Here is a 19,870-nt window from a genome sequence, read left to right on the forward strand (position 1 = left end):
ATTCCATGAACTGTGACAGAGGGGGAAGAACAGAAAGAAAATATAAAGAACTTGCATTTAAAAACCACTTTTCACAACCTTGGAATGTCTTAAAGCTCTGCACCAACTGAGAACCTTTTACAAAATCCATTCATGGGATGTCGGTGCCGTTGGCTAGGCCAGCATTTATTACCCATTGCTAATTTCTCCTTGAGAAGGTGGTGGTGAGCTGCCTTCCTGATCCGCTGCTGTCCTTGTGGGATAGGTACACCCACAGTGCTGTTAGGGAGGGAGTTCCATGGCTTTGGCCCAGTGACAGCGAAGGAACACCAATTTAGTTCCAAATCAGGTTGGTGAGTGGCTTGGAGGGGAATTTGCAGGTGATGGTGTTCCCATGTATCTGCCCTTCCAGAAGGGAGAGTTATTGTGGCTTTGGAAGGTGCAGTTGAAAGATCCTTGATGAGTTGGTGCAGTCATCTTGTAGCTGGTACAAACTGCTGCCACGCTGCATCGTAGTGGAGGGAGAGAATGGTGAAGGTGGTAAAAGGGGTGCCAATCAAGCGGGCAGCTTTGTCCTGGATGGTGTCGAGCTTCTTGAGTGTTGTTGGAGCTGGACTCACCCAGGCAAGTGGAGACTACCTCCTGACTTGTGCCTTGTAGACGGTGGACAGACTCTGGGGAGTCAGGAGGTGAGTTACTCCCTGCAGGATTCCCAGAGTGACCACTGTAATGTAGGAAGTGTGGCTGCCAATTTGCTAATAACAAATTCTGTGCAGAAATTAGATAATGACTCGATAGTCTGTTTGGAGTTGGGTAAGGAGTACAGATTACCCAGATTACCCTGCTCTCCCAGAGCAGAACCACGCAATCGTTGAAGCCCATCTGTAAAGGCAGGTGGGGTCTCGGTTTGATGTTTTATTGAAGAAAACAACACCTTCAATATGCAGCACTTCTGCAGTACTGAGATTTGAACCTGCAATGCCTGGATTATTAGTACAGCGATACAGAACAGAGGATGCTGGGGGAGAATCTGATTGTGAAGGGCCTGGATAGAGTGCATGCGAAGTGTCTATTTATTTTTAGCAGAGAATTAATCAAAAGCGAGATACTAATTTAAAGTGATTAGGAGTAAGATTGCATGAGAGATAAAGAAAAGATTTTTTACCTGTAGAATTGTGAGGGGGTCTGGAACTCACTGCCTCATAGAATCCCTACAGTACAGACCATTCAGTCTGCACTAACCTTAATCCTACCCAGACCCTACCCCCATGTCCTTACATAATTACCCACTAATCCCTCTAACCTATGCATCTCAGGACACTAAGGGCAATTTTTTAGCATGGCCAATGAACCTAACCCGCACATCTTTGGACTGTGGGAGGAAACTGGAGCACCCGGAGGAAACTCACGCAGACATGAGGAGAACGTGCAAACTCCACACAGACAGCAACCCAAGCCGGGAATCGAACCCAGGTCCCTGGAGCTGTGAAGCAGCAGTGCTAACCACTGTGCTACTGTGCTGCTTGGAAGAGTAGAATCCCTAAAATGCAGAAGGAGGCCATTCAGCCCATCAAGCCTGCATCAACAATCTCATGATGTGGGAATGCCGGCGTTGGACTGGCGTAAACACAGTAAAAAGTCTGACAACACCAGGTTTTAGTCCAACCGATTTATTTGATAATACTCACAAGCTTTCGAGGGGACTGCCTTCTCGTCAGGTGAATGGAGAGTTCTGGCCTCAGACAGAGCATATAAAGCACAGACAGTTTAGAGATTACTGATTAAAATGCGAATCCTTACACCTAACCTGCTGTTCAAGACCTGAAGTGGCTGACAATGTGAGTGGAAGGAGCACTGATCACAGGTTACAGAGATGTGTAACCTGTAACCTGTGTAATCTCTGTAACCTGTGATCAGTGCTCCTTCCACTCACATTGTCAGCCACTTCAGGTCTTGAACAGCAGGTTAGGTGTAAGGATTCGCATTTTAATCAGTAATCTCTAAACTGTCTGTGCTTTATATGTTTTGTCTGAGGCCAGAACTCTCCATTCACCTGACGAAGAGGCAGTCCCCTCAAAAGCTTGTGAGTATTATCAAATAAATCGGTTGGACTAAAACCTGGTGTTGTCAGACTTTTTACTGTGTCAACAATCTCACCCAGACCCTTTCTTTGTAACCCCATGCATTTACCCTGCTAATCCCCCTGACACTAAGGGGCAATTTACCATGACCAATCCACCTAACCAGCGCATCTTTGGACTGTGGGAAGAAACCGGAGCACCCGGAGGAAACCCATGCAGCCACGGGGAGAACCTGTAGACTCAGCACAGACAGTGACCCAAGCCAGGAATCAAATCTTGGTCCCTGGCACCGTGGGGCGGCAGTGCCAACCACCGTGCCACCGTGCCACCTTATAATAGCAGAGGCAAAAACCCTCAACTCAGTTCAGAGGTATGTGGATATACCCCTGAAGTGCTGTAACCTGCAGGGCGATAGACTAAATGCTGGAAAGTGGGGTTAGGATGGGTGGTTCTTTTTCTGGCTAGCACAGACAACAAAGGGCTGATTGGCCTCTTTCTGTGCTGCTAACTTTCTATGATACTATGATTCTAATATAAACGGAAATGACTGACATGAAATAAATCATTCAAATTCACATTTTCGATTATTATATTGAGAACTCTGTGCTCTGTTGTTGACTCTCTTACTGTGCCTCAGTTTATAACCTTTGGACTTGTCTGTTAATGTCTAGATTGGAATTCAGCAGCCCATGTTGGTGACTGTGACGGCAGAGGGACATGGACTGGCCATTTTCCAGGTACTGTAACTTTATCACCAGCATTCCTTCAACACTCCTACTCCTCAGTTTCGAAGAATGAGAGGCGATCTCATCGAAACCTGCAGCATTCCAACAGCGTTTGGTGGGGTGCATGCTTCCATTGGTCAGGGGAGCTAACACACAGGGCGCAGTCTCAGGGTGAAGGGGCCGATCGTTTAGATATAAAATTAGATTTGGCTCTTGGGCTAAAGGGATAAAGGGGAATTGTAGGGGGGGGCAAGGTGGGATCAGGTTAGAGAATTCGATGTTCAGCTATGATCATAATGAACGGTGGATCAGGATCGAAGGGCCAAATGGCCTCCTTCTGTTTCTTAGTTTCTACGTTTGTTTCGATTTATGTATGACTGAGATGAGGAGGAATGACTTTACTCACTGGTTTGTGAATTTTTGGGATTCTGTACTCCAGAGAGATGTGGATACTCCATTGTTAAATATATTTAAGGCTGGGATAATGTAATAACGCCACGGAGGCGGAAGTCCTGTCACCAAGTTACTTTATTTACACCATACATCTGTACACAGCCAGCTCTCCAGTTGCTCCCTGCTGAATGCAGGCAGAGAGTCTGACACACCTGCTTTAAATAGGGAGCATGAGGCTCCGTGATTTGGCTCTTGGGCGGCACGGTAGCACAGTGGGTTAGCACTGCTGCTTCACAGCTCCAGGGACCTGGGTTCGATTCCCAGCTCAGGTCACTGTCTGTGTAGAGTTTGCACATTCTCCTCGTGTCTACGTGGGTTTCCTCTGGGTACTCTGGTTTCCTTGCACAGTCCAAAGATGTGCGGTTTAGGTTGATTGGCTATGCTAAAAAAATTGCCCCTTGGTATCCTGGGATGTGTAGGTTGGAGGGATTAGCGGGTAAATGTGTAGGGAGATGGGGATAGGGCCTGGGTGGGATTGTGGTCGGTGCAGACTTGATGGGCCGAAGGGCCTGTTTCTACACTGTAGGGTTCTCTATTCTATTTAACCATCTATTAAGACTCATCAGGTAGTTCACACTCCAGCAAGCCAACCTCATTAGCCTGGCTGAAATCACCACAGATAGACAGATATTTGGTCTTTGAGGGAAATAAGGGATATTGGGAGCGGGCGGGAAAATGGAGTTGAAGCCTAAGATCAGCCGTTGATTGGTGGTGGAGGCTTGATGCGGTCTACTCCTACACTTACTGCTTGTTCTTGTGCTGTGTGATAAATGGTGGCCAGCTTTTACAGGTACCACACATTCAGGAGTGTTGCCAAGGCATTGGAAAGGTTGGCAGAGGAGATTTGCCAGCAATAGGGAGCTTCAATGATGTGTGGAGACCCGGCATTGCTCAGCTTAGACCAGAGGGAAGACTTCGTCGAGGCGTCCAAAGTTATGAGAGAATTTTCAAGGTGGAAAATGAGAGGATTAGGATGGGTATTCTGTGTTTGCAGCGCAGGTCATTGAATGCTGGAATGACTAGAACAATTGTGGATGTGTAGGAGGCAAGAATTTTATCGCACAGATATCTTGGAGTGTTATGGAATTGGAGAAGGTTTTGGAGATTGTGAGGATGGGTTGGCGGGGGCTGGGGTTGGGTGGGGGGGAGGGCAATTGGGATGCTGGAGGGGGGGAGATAGGGGCAACTCCACTGAGGGATCAACAACATGGACGAGCATGTTAAAATCAACACGTTGCTTGACCTGGCGCCATCATAAGGCAGTGACACCAGGGGAATGAAGGCGAATAGGATTTACTGTAAGTTAAAGCTCGAACGGCAGAGCTTTGGATGATCTCATAAGAACATAAGAAATAGGAGCAGGAGTAGGCCACCTAGCCCTTCGAACCTGCCCCGCCATTCAATAAGTCATCCTGATGCTATACCGTGGGATAGCAGCCAGGAATGCTTTGGAATAGACAAGTCTTGAGGTAACAAAATGAAAAGGGCCCCGTCCAAACTGTTCAACGGAAAGCACATTGCTTCAGGCTGCCAATCAGATATTGTTCCAGTGGGTTGCGATAATTGATAGATTGATTCTATTTCTTCCCCACAGGATTTAACATTGTATAATTCTATAATTTAGGACACTGAGATTGTTCTGTTAATGAAAAGCAGGAGACGGATTGTTTGTCTTTCTGCTTTTCGAGACACAACCAGAAACAACTTCTCACAAGTCCAGGAGTTTATAAGTTGCCGCTTTTGTTAGCGAGACACCTACAACGGAAAGCAGCTGTCCTCTTCACTTTACACGTACAAATGTAACCTATTCGAAATGAAAATTTAGATCGCGCTGCCTGGGAGAGCGGTGGGAGCAGATTCAATTCTCACAAAAGAGAACTGGAGAAATATTTAGAATCGTAGAAACCCTATAGTGCAGAAGGAGGCCATTTGGCCCATTGAGTCTGCACCAACCACAATCCCACACAGACCCTATTCCTGTATATTTACCCCACTAATCCCCCTTACACTGTCAATTTAGCTTGGCCAATCAACCTAACCTGGACATCTTTGGACTTGATGTTGAAAAGACTTACAGGGGAGAGTGGGACTAATTGTTTAAGTTTATTTATTCGTGTCACAAGTAGGCTTATGTTAATACTGCAATGAAATTACTGTGAAAATCCCCCAGTCGCCACACTCCGGTGAGTGTGACTGAGGGAGAATTTAGCATGGCCAATGCACCTAACATCTTTTGGAGTGTGGGAGGAAACTGGAGCACCCGGAGGAAACCCACGCAGACATGGGGAGAACGCGCAGACTCTGCATAGAGAGTGACCCAAGCTGGGAATTGAACCCAGGTCCCTTGGGCTGTGAGGCAGCAGTTTTAACCTCTGTACCACCAATTGGATAGCCCAAAGGGATGACCCAAGCATAATGGGCTGAATGGCCTTCTTCTGGTGCTGTCGGGTTTTATGATGTTGAAACCACAGAGTGGGTGATTACTGGAGGAAGAGTTCTGTAACTGCAAGTAGGCTGATTAGCCTGTTGAGCTGTGCTGTGGATGGTAAGGCTGAAATTAGAAGAAGGACAGAGATAGACAGAAATGATTTTGTGAAATGAAGGATGTGTTAGCAATAAGAAAACTCAAGCTGGTCACAAAGAAACATCTCCAAAGATGCTAAATTCTATCCATTTTCCCGCCTACCTCAGAAACGGAAAAAAATATTATTTATTTATTAGCTACAAGTAAAGCATACATTAACACTGCAATGAAGTTACTGTGAAATCCCCCTAGATGCCTTAGTCCTGTGCTAGTTCAGGTCAATGCATCTAACCAGCATGTCTTTCAGACTGTGGGAGAAAACTGGAGCACTCGGAGGAAACCCACCCAGACACAGGGAGAATGTACAAATTCCACACAGACAGCGACCCAAACCGGGAATCAAACCTGAGTCCCTGGCACTGTAAAACAGCAGCGCTAACCGCTGTACCACTGTGGAAGGAACTAGTGGCCTTTGAAATGAAGGTGCTAAAATGTATGTTTAAAATTCCATCTACAGATGCACCTACAATAGGTCAAACTAGGAGGTGCTTGAAACTACAAGAGCAGAAAGACCCGCAGAGAGTGATATCCAGAAAAATCAATGTCTGTATTTGAGCCAAGTGTAACAACTTCAATCAGGCCAATGAGTTTGTCCTATTGGAATTTGAACACCCTGATTAAGGAGCCAATTGATGGGCCAATCAGGGAGTCTTTTCCTTGTATTTAACCAGGAGTATCAGTTCCTCTGGCACTCCTGAAGTTAGATTGCTGGCTGTGAGTATTCTGTGTACTGCTGTTGGAATTGTCAATCAAGGGATTTTGGTGCAAGAACTTCTGCCTCTACAGACTTACTACAGATGTAGTGATGCTGGCAGTGGACTGGGGTAGACACAGTAAGAAGTCTCACAACACCAGGTTAAAGTCAAGAGGTTTATTTGGTAGCACAAGATACTCACCTGATGAAGGGGCAGTGCTCTGAAAGCTAACAAATAAATGTGTTGGATGTCAACCTGGTGTTGTGAGACTTCTTATTACAGATCAGAGCTGAACAGTTCCAGAGATCTCTTCCAGAGGGTAGGTGGCTGGCAGCAGGAATAGGAGACAATGTGGAGTTGAATGATGGATAGTTATAGATGAGTGACAGTAGATGTGTGAAGATGGTGCAAGGCAGACAAGTGTAGCATACCATGTGAGTCAGTTTCCTGGTGGGGTAACTGCAAGCAGAACAGGAGGCCCCCACATTGCTATACCTCTTAGATTACTTTTACAAACAAGTCATAGCTCCTAAAGCTGGGGATGCCTTGCTGAGATTGAGCCAACATGCTGAAGAGAATGGATCACAGACTAATCACAATGGATTAATTGAGCTTATAAATGCAGGGAAGCAGATTTGGGTAGGTATAACTATCAAGAGTTTTGAACCAGCTTTATACTGTGTGGAAGAAGGAAGGCTGAGGAATGAGCTGAAGGAAGTTTTTATGATTTAATGATAAAAGAATTGGATTGGGTAGGCACAGAGGGAATTTCAAAATTCACCCACTTGTGCACAGTTAAAATCAGGTCCAAGGATGTTTTTATTTATGAGACTGAAATCTTCTTCTGTTGTCTGTCTGAAGGCAAGTCCCTGACTCCTGAGATCCCCACCATGGACAGAGTGAGGAGGTGGGTCAGGGATCCATCCCAGTGGGAACAGGGATGGAACCCTGTGCCATTGGCACTGATTTGATCCACATCAGCCATCTGGCCAAGTGTGCCAACTGAACCCAACCCTCCCTCAAAGAGGACTGTGTTGCTGTGGCAACACACACTATGTGCACACATGGAGGTGGCAGAGGCTCTAACATTTTTTCCCATCGTATGGCTGACCAGCAATCTCTCCCACTCTCTCTGCCTGCTATTGGAAGGATATGCAGGTCAATGCTCAACTTGTTGGCCGTGTTATGGAAGCACCTCCTTTGACCATCGCGTCCTGCAGCAGGACACAAACCCTGGGCTTCTGGTTCAGAGGCAGGGATGCCCCATCGGGACCAATAATAACAGGCAAAATAAATATCAGGCAGTTACTAATACTGTTTGCCAAAAGAGTGGTGAGAATATGGAACTCAATGCTGCAGAAAGTGTTTGAAACAAAGCTTTTTCCCAGAGTGGAAGAGTCAATTACCAGGGGGCACAGGTTTAAGGTACCAGGGGCAAGGTTTAAAGGAGATGTCCAAGGCAAGTTTTTGACAGGGTGCCTGGAACTCGCTGCCGGGGGAGGTAGTGGAGGCAGATATGATAGTGACTTTTAAGGGGTGTCCTGACCAATAATTAATAGGATGGGAATAGAGGGACATGGTCCCTGGAAAGGGAGGGGGTTTTAGTTCAGTTGGGCAGCCTGGTCGGGGCAGGCTTGAAGGGCCAGTTCTTGTAATTTTCTTTGTTCAGATAGGATAGATGTACTTAAGGGGGAGCTAGATAAACAGAAGAGGGAGAAAGGAATAGAAGGTTATCTTAAACCCATTTGGTGTCATCCCAAAGCTTATGTAAAGTTTCATTTAAATTTATGAAACTACTCTTGAAAAAGAGAGTGATTTTGGAGCAAGAGAATATAATTATAGAATAATTATTATCAACAAGAGTTTGGAAAATTCTCAACATTAGAAAGACACCAATATTTTGTAAAGGATTTTTGAATATGTCAAACTTTTCCAATCCTTCAACTTAATTCTTCTGAAACTTTGAAAGGACTTCTTCACTTTACTGGCTTTTGAAAGCTGTACTAAACCCATAGAATCTCTGCAGGACAGAAGGAGGCTATTTGACCCATCAGGTCTGCACTGACGCTTTGAAAGGGCATCTTACCCAGGCGCACCTACCCCCACTCTCTCCCCATAGCCCTGTGCATTTACCATGGCTAATCCCATTAAACCAACATGTCTTTTGGAATGTGGGAGGAAACCAGAACACCTGGAGGAAACCTACGCAAACACTAGTAGAACATGCAAACTCCACACAGCCAGTGACCCCAGGGCAGAAACGAATCTGGGTCCCTGGCGCTGTGAGGCAGCAGTGCTAACCACTGTGCCACCCTGCTGCCCCCTGTACTCTTTGTAGCTTTTCCGTTTGCTGCTGTTCTTTGGTTGGACAAGCTCGTTGCTGTTTTTCCTGCACAGGATAAATATCAACATCTCCAGGATTTTGAATATCCGACACACTCATTCAAACTGAAACCACACAACCTGAGCAACCGCAACATCTGTATCAGATTCAAAATTAGGTCATAACCTCTCTCCTAAATCTGTGACACGGCAGTCAACTAACTTCACAGCGTTGTATCAGGGTGGGCTTGCTGCTCACATCTGCTGTTAAATGGTTGTTAAGCTCTTTTTATACAGTGAGTGTTTGAGAGAGAACTTTGAAACCAAACATCTGGAGCATTGGAAACTTTTTGATCTTTGCGAGCGAAGGATTCTCTCCCCCAGTCCTGTTCCAGAATGGACAGAACTTCCATTATTAACCCCAAGACACTTTACAGCTAATGGGTGTGGTGGTAATATTCGTAATGCAGCAAATGTTATACTTTCACATTATTGTACATTATACCGACTGGGTGAAAATTTTGTAAGCGTGGTGAAAAACTGCAGCAGGCGACAGTGCAGAGGGACCTGGGGGTCCTTGTGCATGAGTCGCAAAAGCCCAGCCTGCAGGTGGTCAGGAAGGCGAATGGGAGGCTGGCCTTCATAACGAGGGGGATTGAATATAAAAGTAGGGAGGTCTTGCTGCAGCTGTATAGGGCACTGGTGAGGCTGCAGCTGGAGTACTGTGTGCAGTTTTGGTCACCGCACCTGCGCAAGGATATTTTGGCCTTGGAGGGAGTGCAGAGGAGGTTTACTAGACTGATACCGGAGTTGAGGGGGTTGAACTATGAGGAGAGGCTGAATAAACTAGGCTTGTACTCGTTAGAGTTTAGAAGAATGAGGGGAGATCTCATTGAGACGTATAAGATGATGAATGGGATGGATAGAATAGAGGTGGAGAGACTCTTCCCGCTCAAAGGGCAGTAGGACTAGGGGGCACAGCCTCAAGATAAAGGGGGGGCAGTTTAGAACGGAGTTGAGGAGGAACTTCTTCACTCAAAGGGTGGTGAATCTCTGGAATTCTCTGCCCGTTGAAGTGGTGGAGGCTGCCTCGCTAAATATTTTTAAGACGTGGATTGATGGGTTTTTGATAAGCGAGGGGATTAAGGGTTATGGGGAGAGGGTGGGAATGTGGAACTGAGCCATGACAGATCAGCCATGATCTTATTGAATGGTGGGGCAGGCTCGAAGGGTTAGATGGCCTACTCCTGCTCCTATTTCTTATGTTCTTATTATGGAAACTATGACAAAAGTAAAACAGATTATTGCAGATGCTGGAAACCAGGAATAAAAAAGACCTAAAATCTTTTAAATGCTCTGGCGCACCTGTGGAGGGGGTGGCATGCTGGCACAATGGTTAGCACTGCTGCCTCACAGCGCCAAGGACCTGGGTTCGATTCCCGACTCGGGCCACTATCTGTGTGGAGTCTGCATGTTCTCCCCATGTCTGTGTGGGTTTTCTCGGGGTGCTCCAGTTTCCTCCCACAGTCCGAAAGACGTGCTGGTTAGGGTGCATTGGCCGTGCCAAATTCTCCCTTAGTGTACCCGAACAGGCGCTGGAGTGTGGCAACAAGGGGATTTTCACAGTAACTTCATTGCAGTGTTAATGTAAGCCTGCTTGTGACACTAACAAATAAACTTTAAACTAAACAAAGTTAACGGGTGGGATTTTCCTGCTGTGCTCATCTGAAAACTCTACAATCCTGCCTGAGGTCAATGAACCATTGTATTGTCTGCACCCAAGCCTGCGGTGATACCTGTGGTGGGTGGGACAGGAAAATTCTCTCCGATGTTTCAGGTCAATGAACTGGAAATGGTGGAATAGAATTGAAACAAATATAGTGACAGGGAAAGTGGTGGGAGAGAGGGAAGAACAGAAGGGAAGGTCCCTGAGAGGGTGGAAGACAGGAGAGATTCAATGAGAAAAGGGGCTGGTGATGGAACAAATAAAGGAACAAAATATGGGTACAGAGGAGGTGTGAATGGCAACAGCAGAATCATCAGCAGATGCTGTCCAAAATATAAATTGGGAACAGTGGTTATGAACTAAAATTCTTGAACTTGATGTTTAACCTGGAGAGGGCAGCATGGTGGCTGGCACTGTTACCTCACAGTGCCATGGACCCAGGTTCGATTCCCAGCTTGGGTCACTGTACGTACGGAGTTTGCACATTCTCCCCATGTCTGCATGGGTTTCCTCCAGTTGCTCTGGTTTCCTCCCACAGTCTGAAAGACATGCTGATTAGGTGCGTTGGCCATGGTAAATTCTCCCTCAGTGTACCCGAACAGGCGCCAGAGTGTGGCGACAATGTGATTTTCACAATAACTTCATTGCGGTGTTAATGTAAGCCTACTTGTGACACTAATAAATAATAAGAGAGGAGCGTGCCTAATTGAAAAATGAAGTGCTTTTTTTTTTGAGTTTTCACTGGACTCTGTTTGTTGTGTGTAAGAATCCAAGAACACTGAGATCAGAGTGGGAGCGGGCCAGGGAATTTAAAACATTACCAGCCAAAAACTGGAGGTGACATTGGCCACCTGAAGGGAGACGTTCAGGAAAGTGACCACTCAGTCTGCTGTTGGTCTCACCGCTGTATACGGGGACAGTGTCGGAAACAAAAAAGCAGTTTGCTAAATCGACAGAAAGTACGTGTGAACCGTTGACATTTGTTTTAACAAAACTGCAAGAGGCTGGGTTTAATCAGAGAATGATGTTATCGCTGGATTTTATTTTTCTAGCTTAATATCCTCTTCAATCTGGAAAGTAAAGTCGCATCGAAGAGACGCCGGTCTGTGGAGTGGCAGGAGGTGTTTGATTTGGATGTTGATGTCCTGGATGATAAGGATGACCTGGATCACATAACACTGCATATCTGTACTCGGTAACTATCACTCAGATTTTTCTCAATTCATTCCTTCACCCTCAGGATTGTTGCCAAGACAATGAATGAATTCATTGCTGAGTTACCCTCAAGTTATGCTGGTAATTTTTCACATGGCGGGAGCTAGCTCTGAGCAAATTGGCTCCCTTCAGTGTAAGAGTGGCCACACTTCATAAGCACTTCCCTTATTGCTCCCATCCCTCATCGACCTCAGATGCTGAGAAGGTGTTTGCCCCTCATGGGGGAGATTTAGAATGAGGGAGGGGCAGCATTGTAGAACACTGGTTAGCACTGCTGCCCCACAGTGCCAGGGACCCGGGTTCGATTCCCAGCTTGGGTCACTCTCTGTGTGCAGGGCTTGCACATTCTCCCCATATCTGCGTGGGTTTCCTCAGGGCACTCCGGTTTCCTCCCACAGTCCAAAAGATGTGGTAGTTAGATGCATTGGCCATCTAGATTCTCCCTCAGTGTACCCGAACAGGCACCGGAATGTGGCGACTAGGGGATTATCGCAGTAACTTCATTGCAGTGTTAATGTAAGCCTACACGTGACAACAATAAATAAACTTTTCCTTTACCTATCTAATGTGGATCTGAGGAGGACATTCCTCTATCAGGAGTTATTTGTGTTTGGAATTCTCTCCGTCAGGGAGAGGCTGGGTCATTGAATCCACTGAAGACTGAATTACACTGATTTTCCATTGACGGGGAATCGACGATTCTGGGGGTCAGGCAGGAAAGCTGAGGTTGAGGCCACAACCAGATCAGCCATGATTTCATTGAGTGCTGGAAGAGGCTTGATGGGCCGAATGGCCTCTTCCTGCTCCTAATTTGTATGGTCAATATTTTTATGCCTTTTTTCTGTTTGGTACAGGTGAGTAACTTGACCAATCCTTCTCACCTGCCACCTGACCCACATTACCCACCTTGCCCCTTTACCCACTTACCTTACACATCTTTACCTTACCTTACTCACTCTACCCGCTTCCTCACCCGGTTCTCTTACCCCTCGATCTTACGCACACCTTACCCCTCGCCCACCCTTTAGCTTATCCATCTTACCTATTGTTCTGCTACATTGCCCCTTAGTGTCCCGGGATGCGCAGGTTAGACGGATTAACATGGTAAGTATGTGGGATTACGGTGATGGGGCCTGGATAGGGTTGTTGTTGGTGCAGATCCGATGGGCCGAATGGACCCCTTCTGTACTGTCGGGATTTTATGATTCTATTCACTCACCTGACCCCGTAACCATTTGCCCTACACACTTACATCCTCTCCATAGCTTTTCTAAGAAGCTTTGGGGCACTTGACTTGCTGGAATAAAGCATCTGGGGCCATTAAAGGGGCACATGACCTCTGTGTCGATTCTCTGCGCTGTTCGTTCCGAGGTTTCCTGCGTTGAGTTCCACAGGATCCTTTGCCGGAACATCTCTCAGAGAAATCGTAGCACGGTAAAGTCTGCATTTTAGTTGTCCGATCATGGTCGGGGATAAGGATCCCAATCCGGGCAGGAAGATCTGGGCCTTGTCTTATCTGGGCCTGATCTCAGCCAGGGCAACACTAAATAAACCTCAACATCCAATCAGCTTTGGGATTGTGCTCCTGGTCGCCACCCAGTGCCCCCTGACTGGAATTGCAGGAGCTAGGAAGTCACGGGTAAAGTCTCAACTCCCAGATTGGATTTGGATCGATTTGAGAAGTGAACTAGCTGAGATGAGGAGAAATTGGTCACAGGGGAAGGAAATGACAAAGGAGGCAGTAAAGGTATCGACTAAATATGTTCCATTTCCAAAAAAAAGATATTTGTTGTCATTTCAGGAAGTTAAGGTTAAGTAACAAAGCTTGAAAGCAATTAGAATTGAAGAAGAAAGTCTTTGAGGATGGTGTGGTATTAATGGCACAAAGCTGGACTTTCAGCCCAAGCAGCCCATGCCAGCTTTTATACATGACCCTCTTACCAACCCCATACTTCATCACGTCCCATCAGCCAATCCTTCAAATCTTCTCTCCCTCATCTTTCCTCAGCCTCCCTTTAAATAAGTTAATACTATTCATGTCGGCCACTCCTTATGGTCCAAAGATGTGCGGGTTAGGTGGATTGACCATGACAAATTGCCCCTTAATGTCCAAAAATATGCAGATTAAGTGGATTGGCCACGCTAAATTGCCCCTTAGTGTCCAAACATGTGCAGATTAGGTGGATTGGCCATGCTAAATTGTCCCTTAGTGTCCAAAGATGTGCAGATTAGGTGGTTTAGTCATGGTAAATGTGCAGGGTTATGGCAATAAGGTTGGGATGTGAGCCTGGGTCAGATGCTGTCATGGAGAGTAGGTGCAGAGCTGAAGGGCCAAATGGCCTCCTTCTGCCGAGATTCTATGGATTCTTATGGTGACCAATGACATCCTGACCACTCTCTAGGTTAAAAATGTTTCTCCTGAATTCCTCAGTGGGTTTATTAGTGACTGCCGAATACTTATGTCCGCAGATTCTGCTCTGCCCTTATAGACAGGACTATCTTCCCTCAGCCTACCCTAATGAACTCTGTCATTACTCTACGGAACTCTATTTAGTCACCCTTCAGCCTGCTGGTTTCGAGGGCAATTATATTTATAACTAATTTTTTAAAAAACTGCAACAGGATGGGAGAAAAATAAAGGAGGTGAATGATTGGAAGATGAAAGGATGGTAAAGAGGGAATACATGGGAGAAGAATTAGTGGGAACATGATAAGGAACAATAAAGTGTTTTACAAGAATATCAGTACAAGAGATATTGTTATAAGGGAGGTTGGCTCCCTGAGCAGAGAGAGCCATCAATTTCTCTGACAATTGAAAACTGGCAGTACAAAGTGCTTCACCTCAATGATCCACACTCACAGCAAGTTTCCAGGAACAATGGCAAAGGTCCAGGATATAGGATTGATTTGATAAACAGCTGAATGTTGTAATTGGTACACAATGGGGAGCTGGCTTTTTTTTTTGAACCAATCTTATGATTTATCAAGCCTTTCCCCAATTGCTTTTCCTTAAGTTTAGCATCTGCACACTCCACACACGGACCACCAAATATTTAAGGGTTTAGTGATGAATCGGCAAGCTCCGCAGTGCATCAGTGAGATTCCGTGTGTTGAGACGGACAATGCATTTCCCCTTCAATGCCTGGTTAATCTGAGTAAGTGGTCTGACAACACCAGGTTAAAGCCCAACAGGTTTGTTGGACTTGCATAGAATCCTTACAGTGCAGAAGGAAGCCATTCGGCCCATCGAGTCTGCACTGACAACAATCCCGCCCAGGCCCTATCCCCATATATTTACCCTGCTAATCCCGCTAACCTGTGCATCCCAGGACACTAAGGGGCAATTTAGCATGGCCAATCAGCCTAACCTATACATCTTTGACTGTGGGAGGAAACCGGAGCACCCGGAAGAAACCCATGCAGACACGGGGAGAATGTGCAAACTCCACACAGACAGTGACCCAAGCCGGGATTCAAACCTAGTTCCCTGGAACTGCGAGGCAGCAGTGCTAACAACTATGCCACCATGCCATCCTCACCTGATGAAGGAGCAGTGCTCTGAAAGCTTGTGATTCCAGATAAACCTATTGCAATTTTAACCTGGTGTTGTGAACCTTCTTACTGTGCCCACCCCTGTCCAACGCTGGTATGTCCACACCATGATTTACCTGAGGAACAGCAAAAAAGCAGTGGCTATCGTTGTGAGCACAATTCTTCCAAAGTTTTGCTGAGTGTTGCCAGAGCTTTTCATCATGTACTCATCGTAGACAAATGAAAGTTCAAATGTTCACAGCAATCGATACTATAAACGAGAAGGGTGCTGATTGACTGGCAAGACAACTCTGATTGGCCAAGGTGTTGCCATGGAGAAAACTTCAGGGAGCTATGAGCTTCCTAAGTCTCTGGGAAATTCAAAAAATGCTCAAGGTCTGTTCATATCCCTCTTGTTTGCAGGGAGTGGGTCCTTGCATATCAATGTATGTCACTTCTAGAAAGTATAAATGAGCCACATTATGACTGTTGTTGCTACTTCTAAAGTACTTCATTGGTTGTAAAGATTTGGGTTGTCCTGAAGTTGTATAAGGCGCTATGGTGATCCATAGATTAGAATTTGGATTTCATTGTCACAACCCTGGAGTTAATTCAGTAGATGATACTTTTTTAGACATGAAGGAGATCAAGGACTATGTGAATGGAGTTGGAAAGGGGATTTGCAGTGGGATGTTGGAGTTGGCTTGAATGACCTACTTCTGCTCCCAATTCTCAGAATAAAGGCAAAATACGGCAGATGTTGGAAATCTGAAATAAAAACAGAAAGGCTCAGTGAGTTTGGCAGTATCTGTGGAGACAGAAACAGTTTTTGTTGGTCTTCACTGGAGGCATCTCACCTTCCAATTAGACACTTTACAACCTTTCAACTTTAACATTGAGTTAACAACTTCAGACAATGAATTCTCTCTGACATTTTGACATATATTGTTTTCTTTTCCCCAACCACCACCCCTGCAGGACCATCTGTCATTTGGTCTTATGCTTTGCTTTTACAGAATGTTGACCATTATTCTGCTATTTACACATTCTGCTCTGCCGCTATCAGCACCTTCTGTATCACTACCATTAACACGCTCTTTGCCTTGCCCATGACATTTTTGTCAAATGTCCCCTGGGCTCCCGACCTCATAGCTGGGATTTTACAACCTTACTTGGGTGAGGCTTGTAAAATCCCGCTCGGGGCTAATGGAGTGTCTGTGACACTCACCTGCCCCGATTCTGGGGTGGGCGCACCAATAAAATATCAGGCCATATTTTTATTCTTATGTAAAAGTAAAGTCCCTTGCTTTTCAAAGTTCCTGTCCCAACATGAAATGCGCTCTCATGGCATCTGTACCTACACATGTCCCCTTTATTTCTAACGAGTTAACATTAGCATAAAACATCAGCATTCTCGTCAATACAGAACAAGTGTGTACACCCTCATATGAAAAGTTGGGTGATCCAATCTCTACCTTATAGTTGTCTGGTTGTCAGTTGTTACAAAGCTGCCAAACTCCATTACCTTCCTGCTATAAACTGCACTGTCTTCAATCTGTTGCTCAGTGCTATTCCAATTGAATGTTTTGGTGGTTTTATAGACATCAGTTATGTGTTTAAACTTAAACATCAATTATTACTGCTATTTGAAAACCCTGGCAATATTTATATTCAACTGTGTCGGTAATTGTCAGTTTGTTCATATTTCTGGAAAGAAATACAAAGGAAAATATTGCCCTATATTCAACTCCAATCCCAATCCCTTTCCATACTCTTTGAGGGATTGACAGGGAGTGAACATTACAAGCAGCACTCAGTATAATGTACTTCAGAGATGATGGCTGGATATGCAACACCTGGTACTGGCTTTGGGTGGGAGATTGGGGAGGGGGAGACGGGGAGGGGGGGGTGGGACGGTGGAAGGAGGAAGGGGAAAGGAGAAAAGTGCAATGCGTTGAATTCATATTAAGAGTGAGTTTTATTTTCCCTTTGTTACTCAAGGTACCGAGGTGAGGAGAACAGTACCAGCACAGGAATGGTTCTGATGGAAGTTGGGATGCTGAGTGGCTTTGTCCCAGAAATGGATGGTATTCAGACTAACGAGCTCATCAAAAAAGTAGAGTTTGAAGCTGGGAAAGTTAGCTTGTATTTTGACTCGGTGAGTTGGAGATTTCTTTTTCATTCATTCACGGGACGTAGGCATGGCTGGTAACATCCTTCAATGGTTAAGAAGAGACCTTCCTCTGTGGTTTTAGGAATGAATCTATATAAAGTGCATTCAGAAGCATTCACAAACAAACATAACTTGGACTTTTTGCTTTTCAGTTGAATGAGACCGAAGTTTGTCTGACCATCCCAGTTATAAGGGATTCCAAAGTCGCTAATGCCCAGGATGCAATGGTCAGTGTGTTAGAATATTATGAGCCAGGTAAGACATTTATTTAATTGGTTGATTTTGGGCGTGTGAGTGTATTACTGACCAGAATTGAGATGATAGAGTGCTTTCCTCGTCATACCTGGAATCTGCACTGCACTGGGTGACTGGGATTGCCACAGTAAGAAGTCTCACAACACCAGGTTAAAGTCCAATAGGTTTATTTGGTGTCATAGAGTTATAGAGGTTTACAGCATGGAAACAGGCCCTTTGGCCCCACTTGTCCATGCTGCCCTTTTTTTAATAACCCCTAAACTAATCCCAATTGCCTGCATTTGGCCCATATCCCTCTATACCCATGTAACTATCTAAATGCTTTTTAAAAGATAAAATTGTACCCGCCTCTGGTAGCTTGTTCCAGACGTTCACCACCCTCTGTGTGAAAAAATTGCCCCTCTGGACATTTTTGTATTTTCCCCTCTCACCTTAAACCTATGCTCTCTAGTTTTAGACTCCGCTACCTTTCGGAAAAGATATTGACTATCTACCTTGTCTATGCCCTTCACTATCTTATTGGCTTCTATAAGATCAGCCCTCATCCTCCCACATTCCAGAGACAAAAATCCCAGTCCATTCCTTATAACTCAATCCATCAAGTCCCAGTAGCATCCTAGTAAATATTTTCTGCAGTCTTTCTAGTTCAATAATATCCTTTCTATAATAGGGTGACCAAAATTGTACACAATATTCCAAGTGTGGTCTTACCAATGTCTTGTACAACTTCAAGACGTCCCAACTCCTGTATTCAATGTTCTGACTGATGAAACCAAGCATGCCGAATGCCGCCTTCACCACTCTGTCCACCTGTGACTTCACTTTCAAGGAGCTATGAACATGTGCCCCCAGATCTCTTTGTTCTCTAACTCTCCCCAACGCCCTACCATTAATTGAGCAAGTACTGCCCTGGTTCAATCTACCAAAGTGTTTCACCTCATTTGTCTAAATTAAACTCTATCTGCCATTCGTCAGCCCACTGGCCCAATTGATCAAGATCCCATTGCAATCGGAGATAACTTTCTTCACTGTCCACTATGCCACCAAGCTTGGTGTCATCTGCAAACTTACTATCCATTGTATTCTCATCTAAATCAATCATATAAATGACAAATAACAGTGGGCCCAGCCCTGATCCCTGAGGCACACTGTTGGACACAGGCCTCCAGTTTGAAAAACAATTCTCTACAAACACCCTCTGGCTTCTGTCAAGAAGCCAATTTTGTATCCATTTAAATACCTCAGCCTGGATCCCATGAGATTTAACTTTATGCAGCAACCTACCTTGTCAAAGGCCTTGCTAAAGTCCATGTAGACAACATCAACTGCACTGCCCTCATCTATCATCTTTGTTACCCCTTCAAAAAACACAAGCTTTTGGAGCACTGCTCGTTCAGCAGATGAGTGATATGTAGCTTGTGTTATGTAACTATCCTCTGCTTACTTATTTTGTTGGGGAAGTAGTTTAGTTGTTTAGGTATTAACAGAGGATTGAACTTTTTCTTTATTTGTTCATGGGACATGGGTGTCACTGGCTGGGCCAGCATTTATTGTCCATCCCTATTTGCCTGAGATCAGTTGAGAGTCAACCACATTGCTGTGACTCTGGAGTCACATGTAGGCCAGACCAGATAAGGACGACAGAGAATCCTACAAGGAGGCCATTCAGCCCATTGAGCATGCACCAACCACAATCCTGCCCTATCCCCGTAATTCCATGCATTTACTGGTCGCCTCACTACAGGAAGGATGTGGAAGCTATTGAGAGGGTGCAGAGGAGATTTACAAGGATGTTGCCTGGATTGGGAGGCATGCTTTGAGGATAGGTTGAGGGAGCTAGGGCTCTTGTCCCCGGAGTGACGAAAGTTGAGAGGCAACCTGATAGAGGTTTATAAGATGTTGACAGGAATAGGAAGGCTGGATTCTGGGAGGCTATTTCCCAGGGCTGAAATGGTTGCTACGAGAGGACACAGGTTTAAGGTGCTGGGGAGCAGGTACAGAGGAGATGTTAGGGGTAAGTTTTTCACTGAGTGGTGAGTGAGTGGAATTGGTTGCCGTCAGTGGTGCTGGTGGTGAACTCGCTGGGGTCTTTTAAAAGACTTCTGGATGAGTACATGGGATTTAATGGGAT

General features: G+C 45.4%; 1 protein-coding gene across 1 annotated transcript in view; it reads left to right on the forward strand.

Moving 5' to 3' along the window:
- The window catches only part of cd109 (CD109 molecule), a 110,812-nt gene that overhangs the window by 89,077 nt on the left and 1,865 nt on the right, over positions 1-19,870 (forward strand). Inside the window, exons 29-32 of the mRNA XM_080199866.1 lie at positions 2,732-2,797; positions 11,618-11,760; positions 17,313-17,469; positions 17,637-17,739. Of these exons, the coding sequence (XP_080055992.1) occupies positions 2,732-2,797; positions 11,618-11,760; positions 17,313-17,469; positions 17,637-17,739 (469 nt within the window). The remainder of the gene's footprint in view (positions 1-2,731; positions 2,798-11,617; positions 11,761-17,312; positions 17,470-17,636; positions 17,740-19,870) is intronic.

The sequence above is a fragment of the Carcharhinus amblyrhynchos genome, chromosome 12 (genome assembly GCF_965287045.1).
Source record: "Carcharhinus amblyrhynchos chromosome 12, sCarAmb.v2.hapA, whole genome shotgun sequence".
NCBI classification, from domain to species: Eukaryota; Metazoa; Chordata; class Chondrichthyes; order Carcharhiniformes; family Carcharhinidae; genus Carcharhinus; species Carcharhinus amblyrhynchos.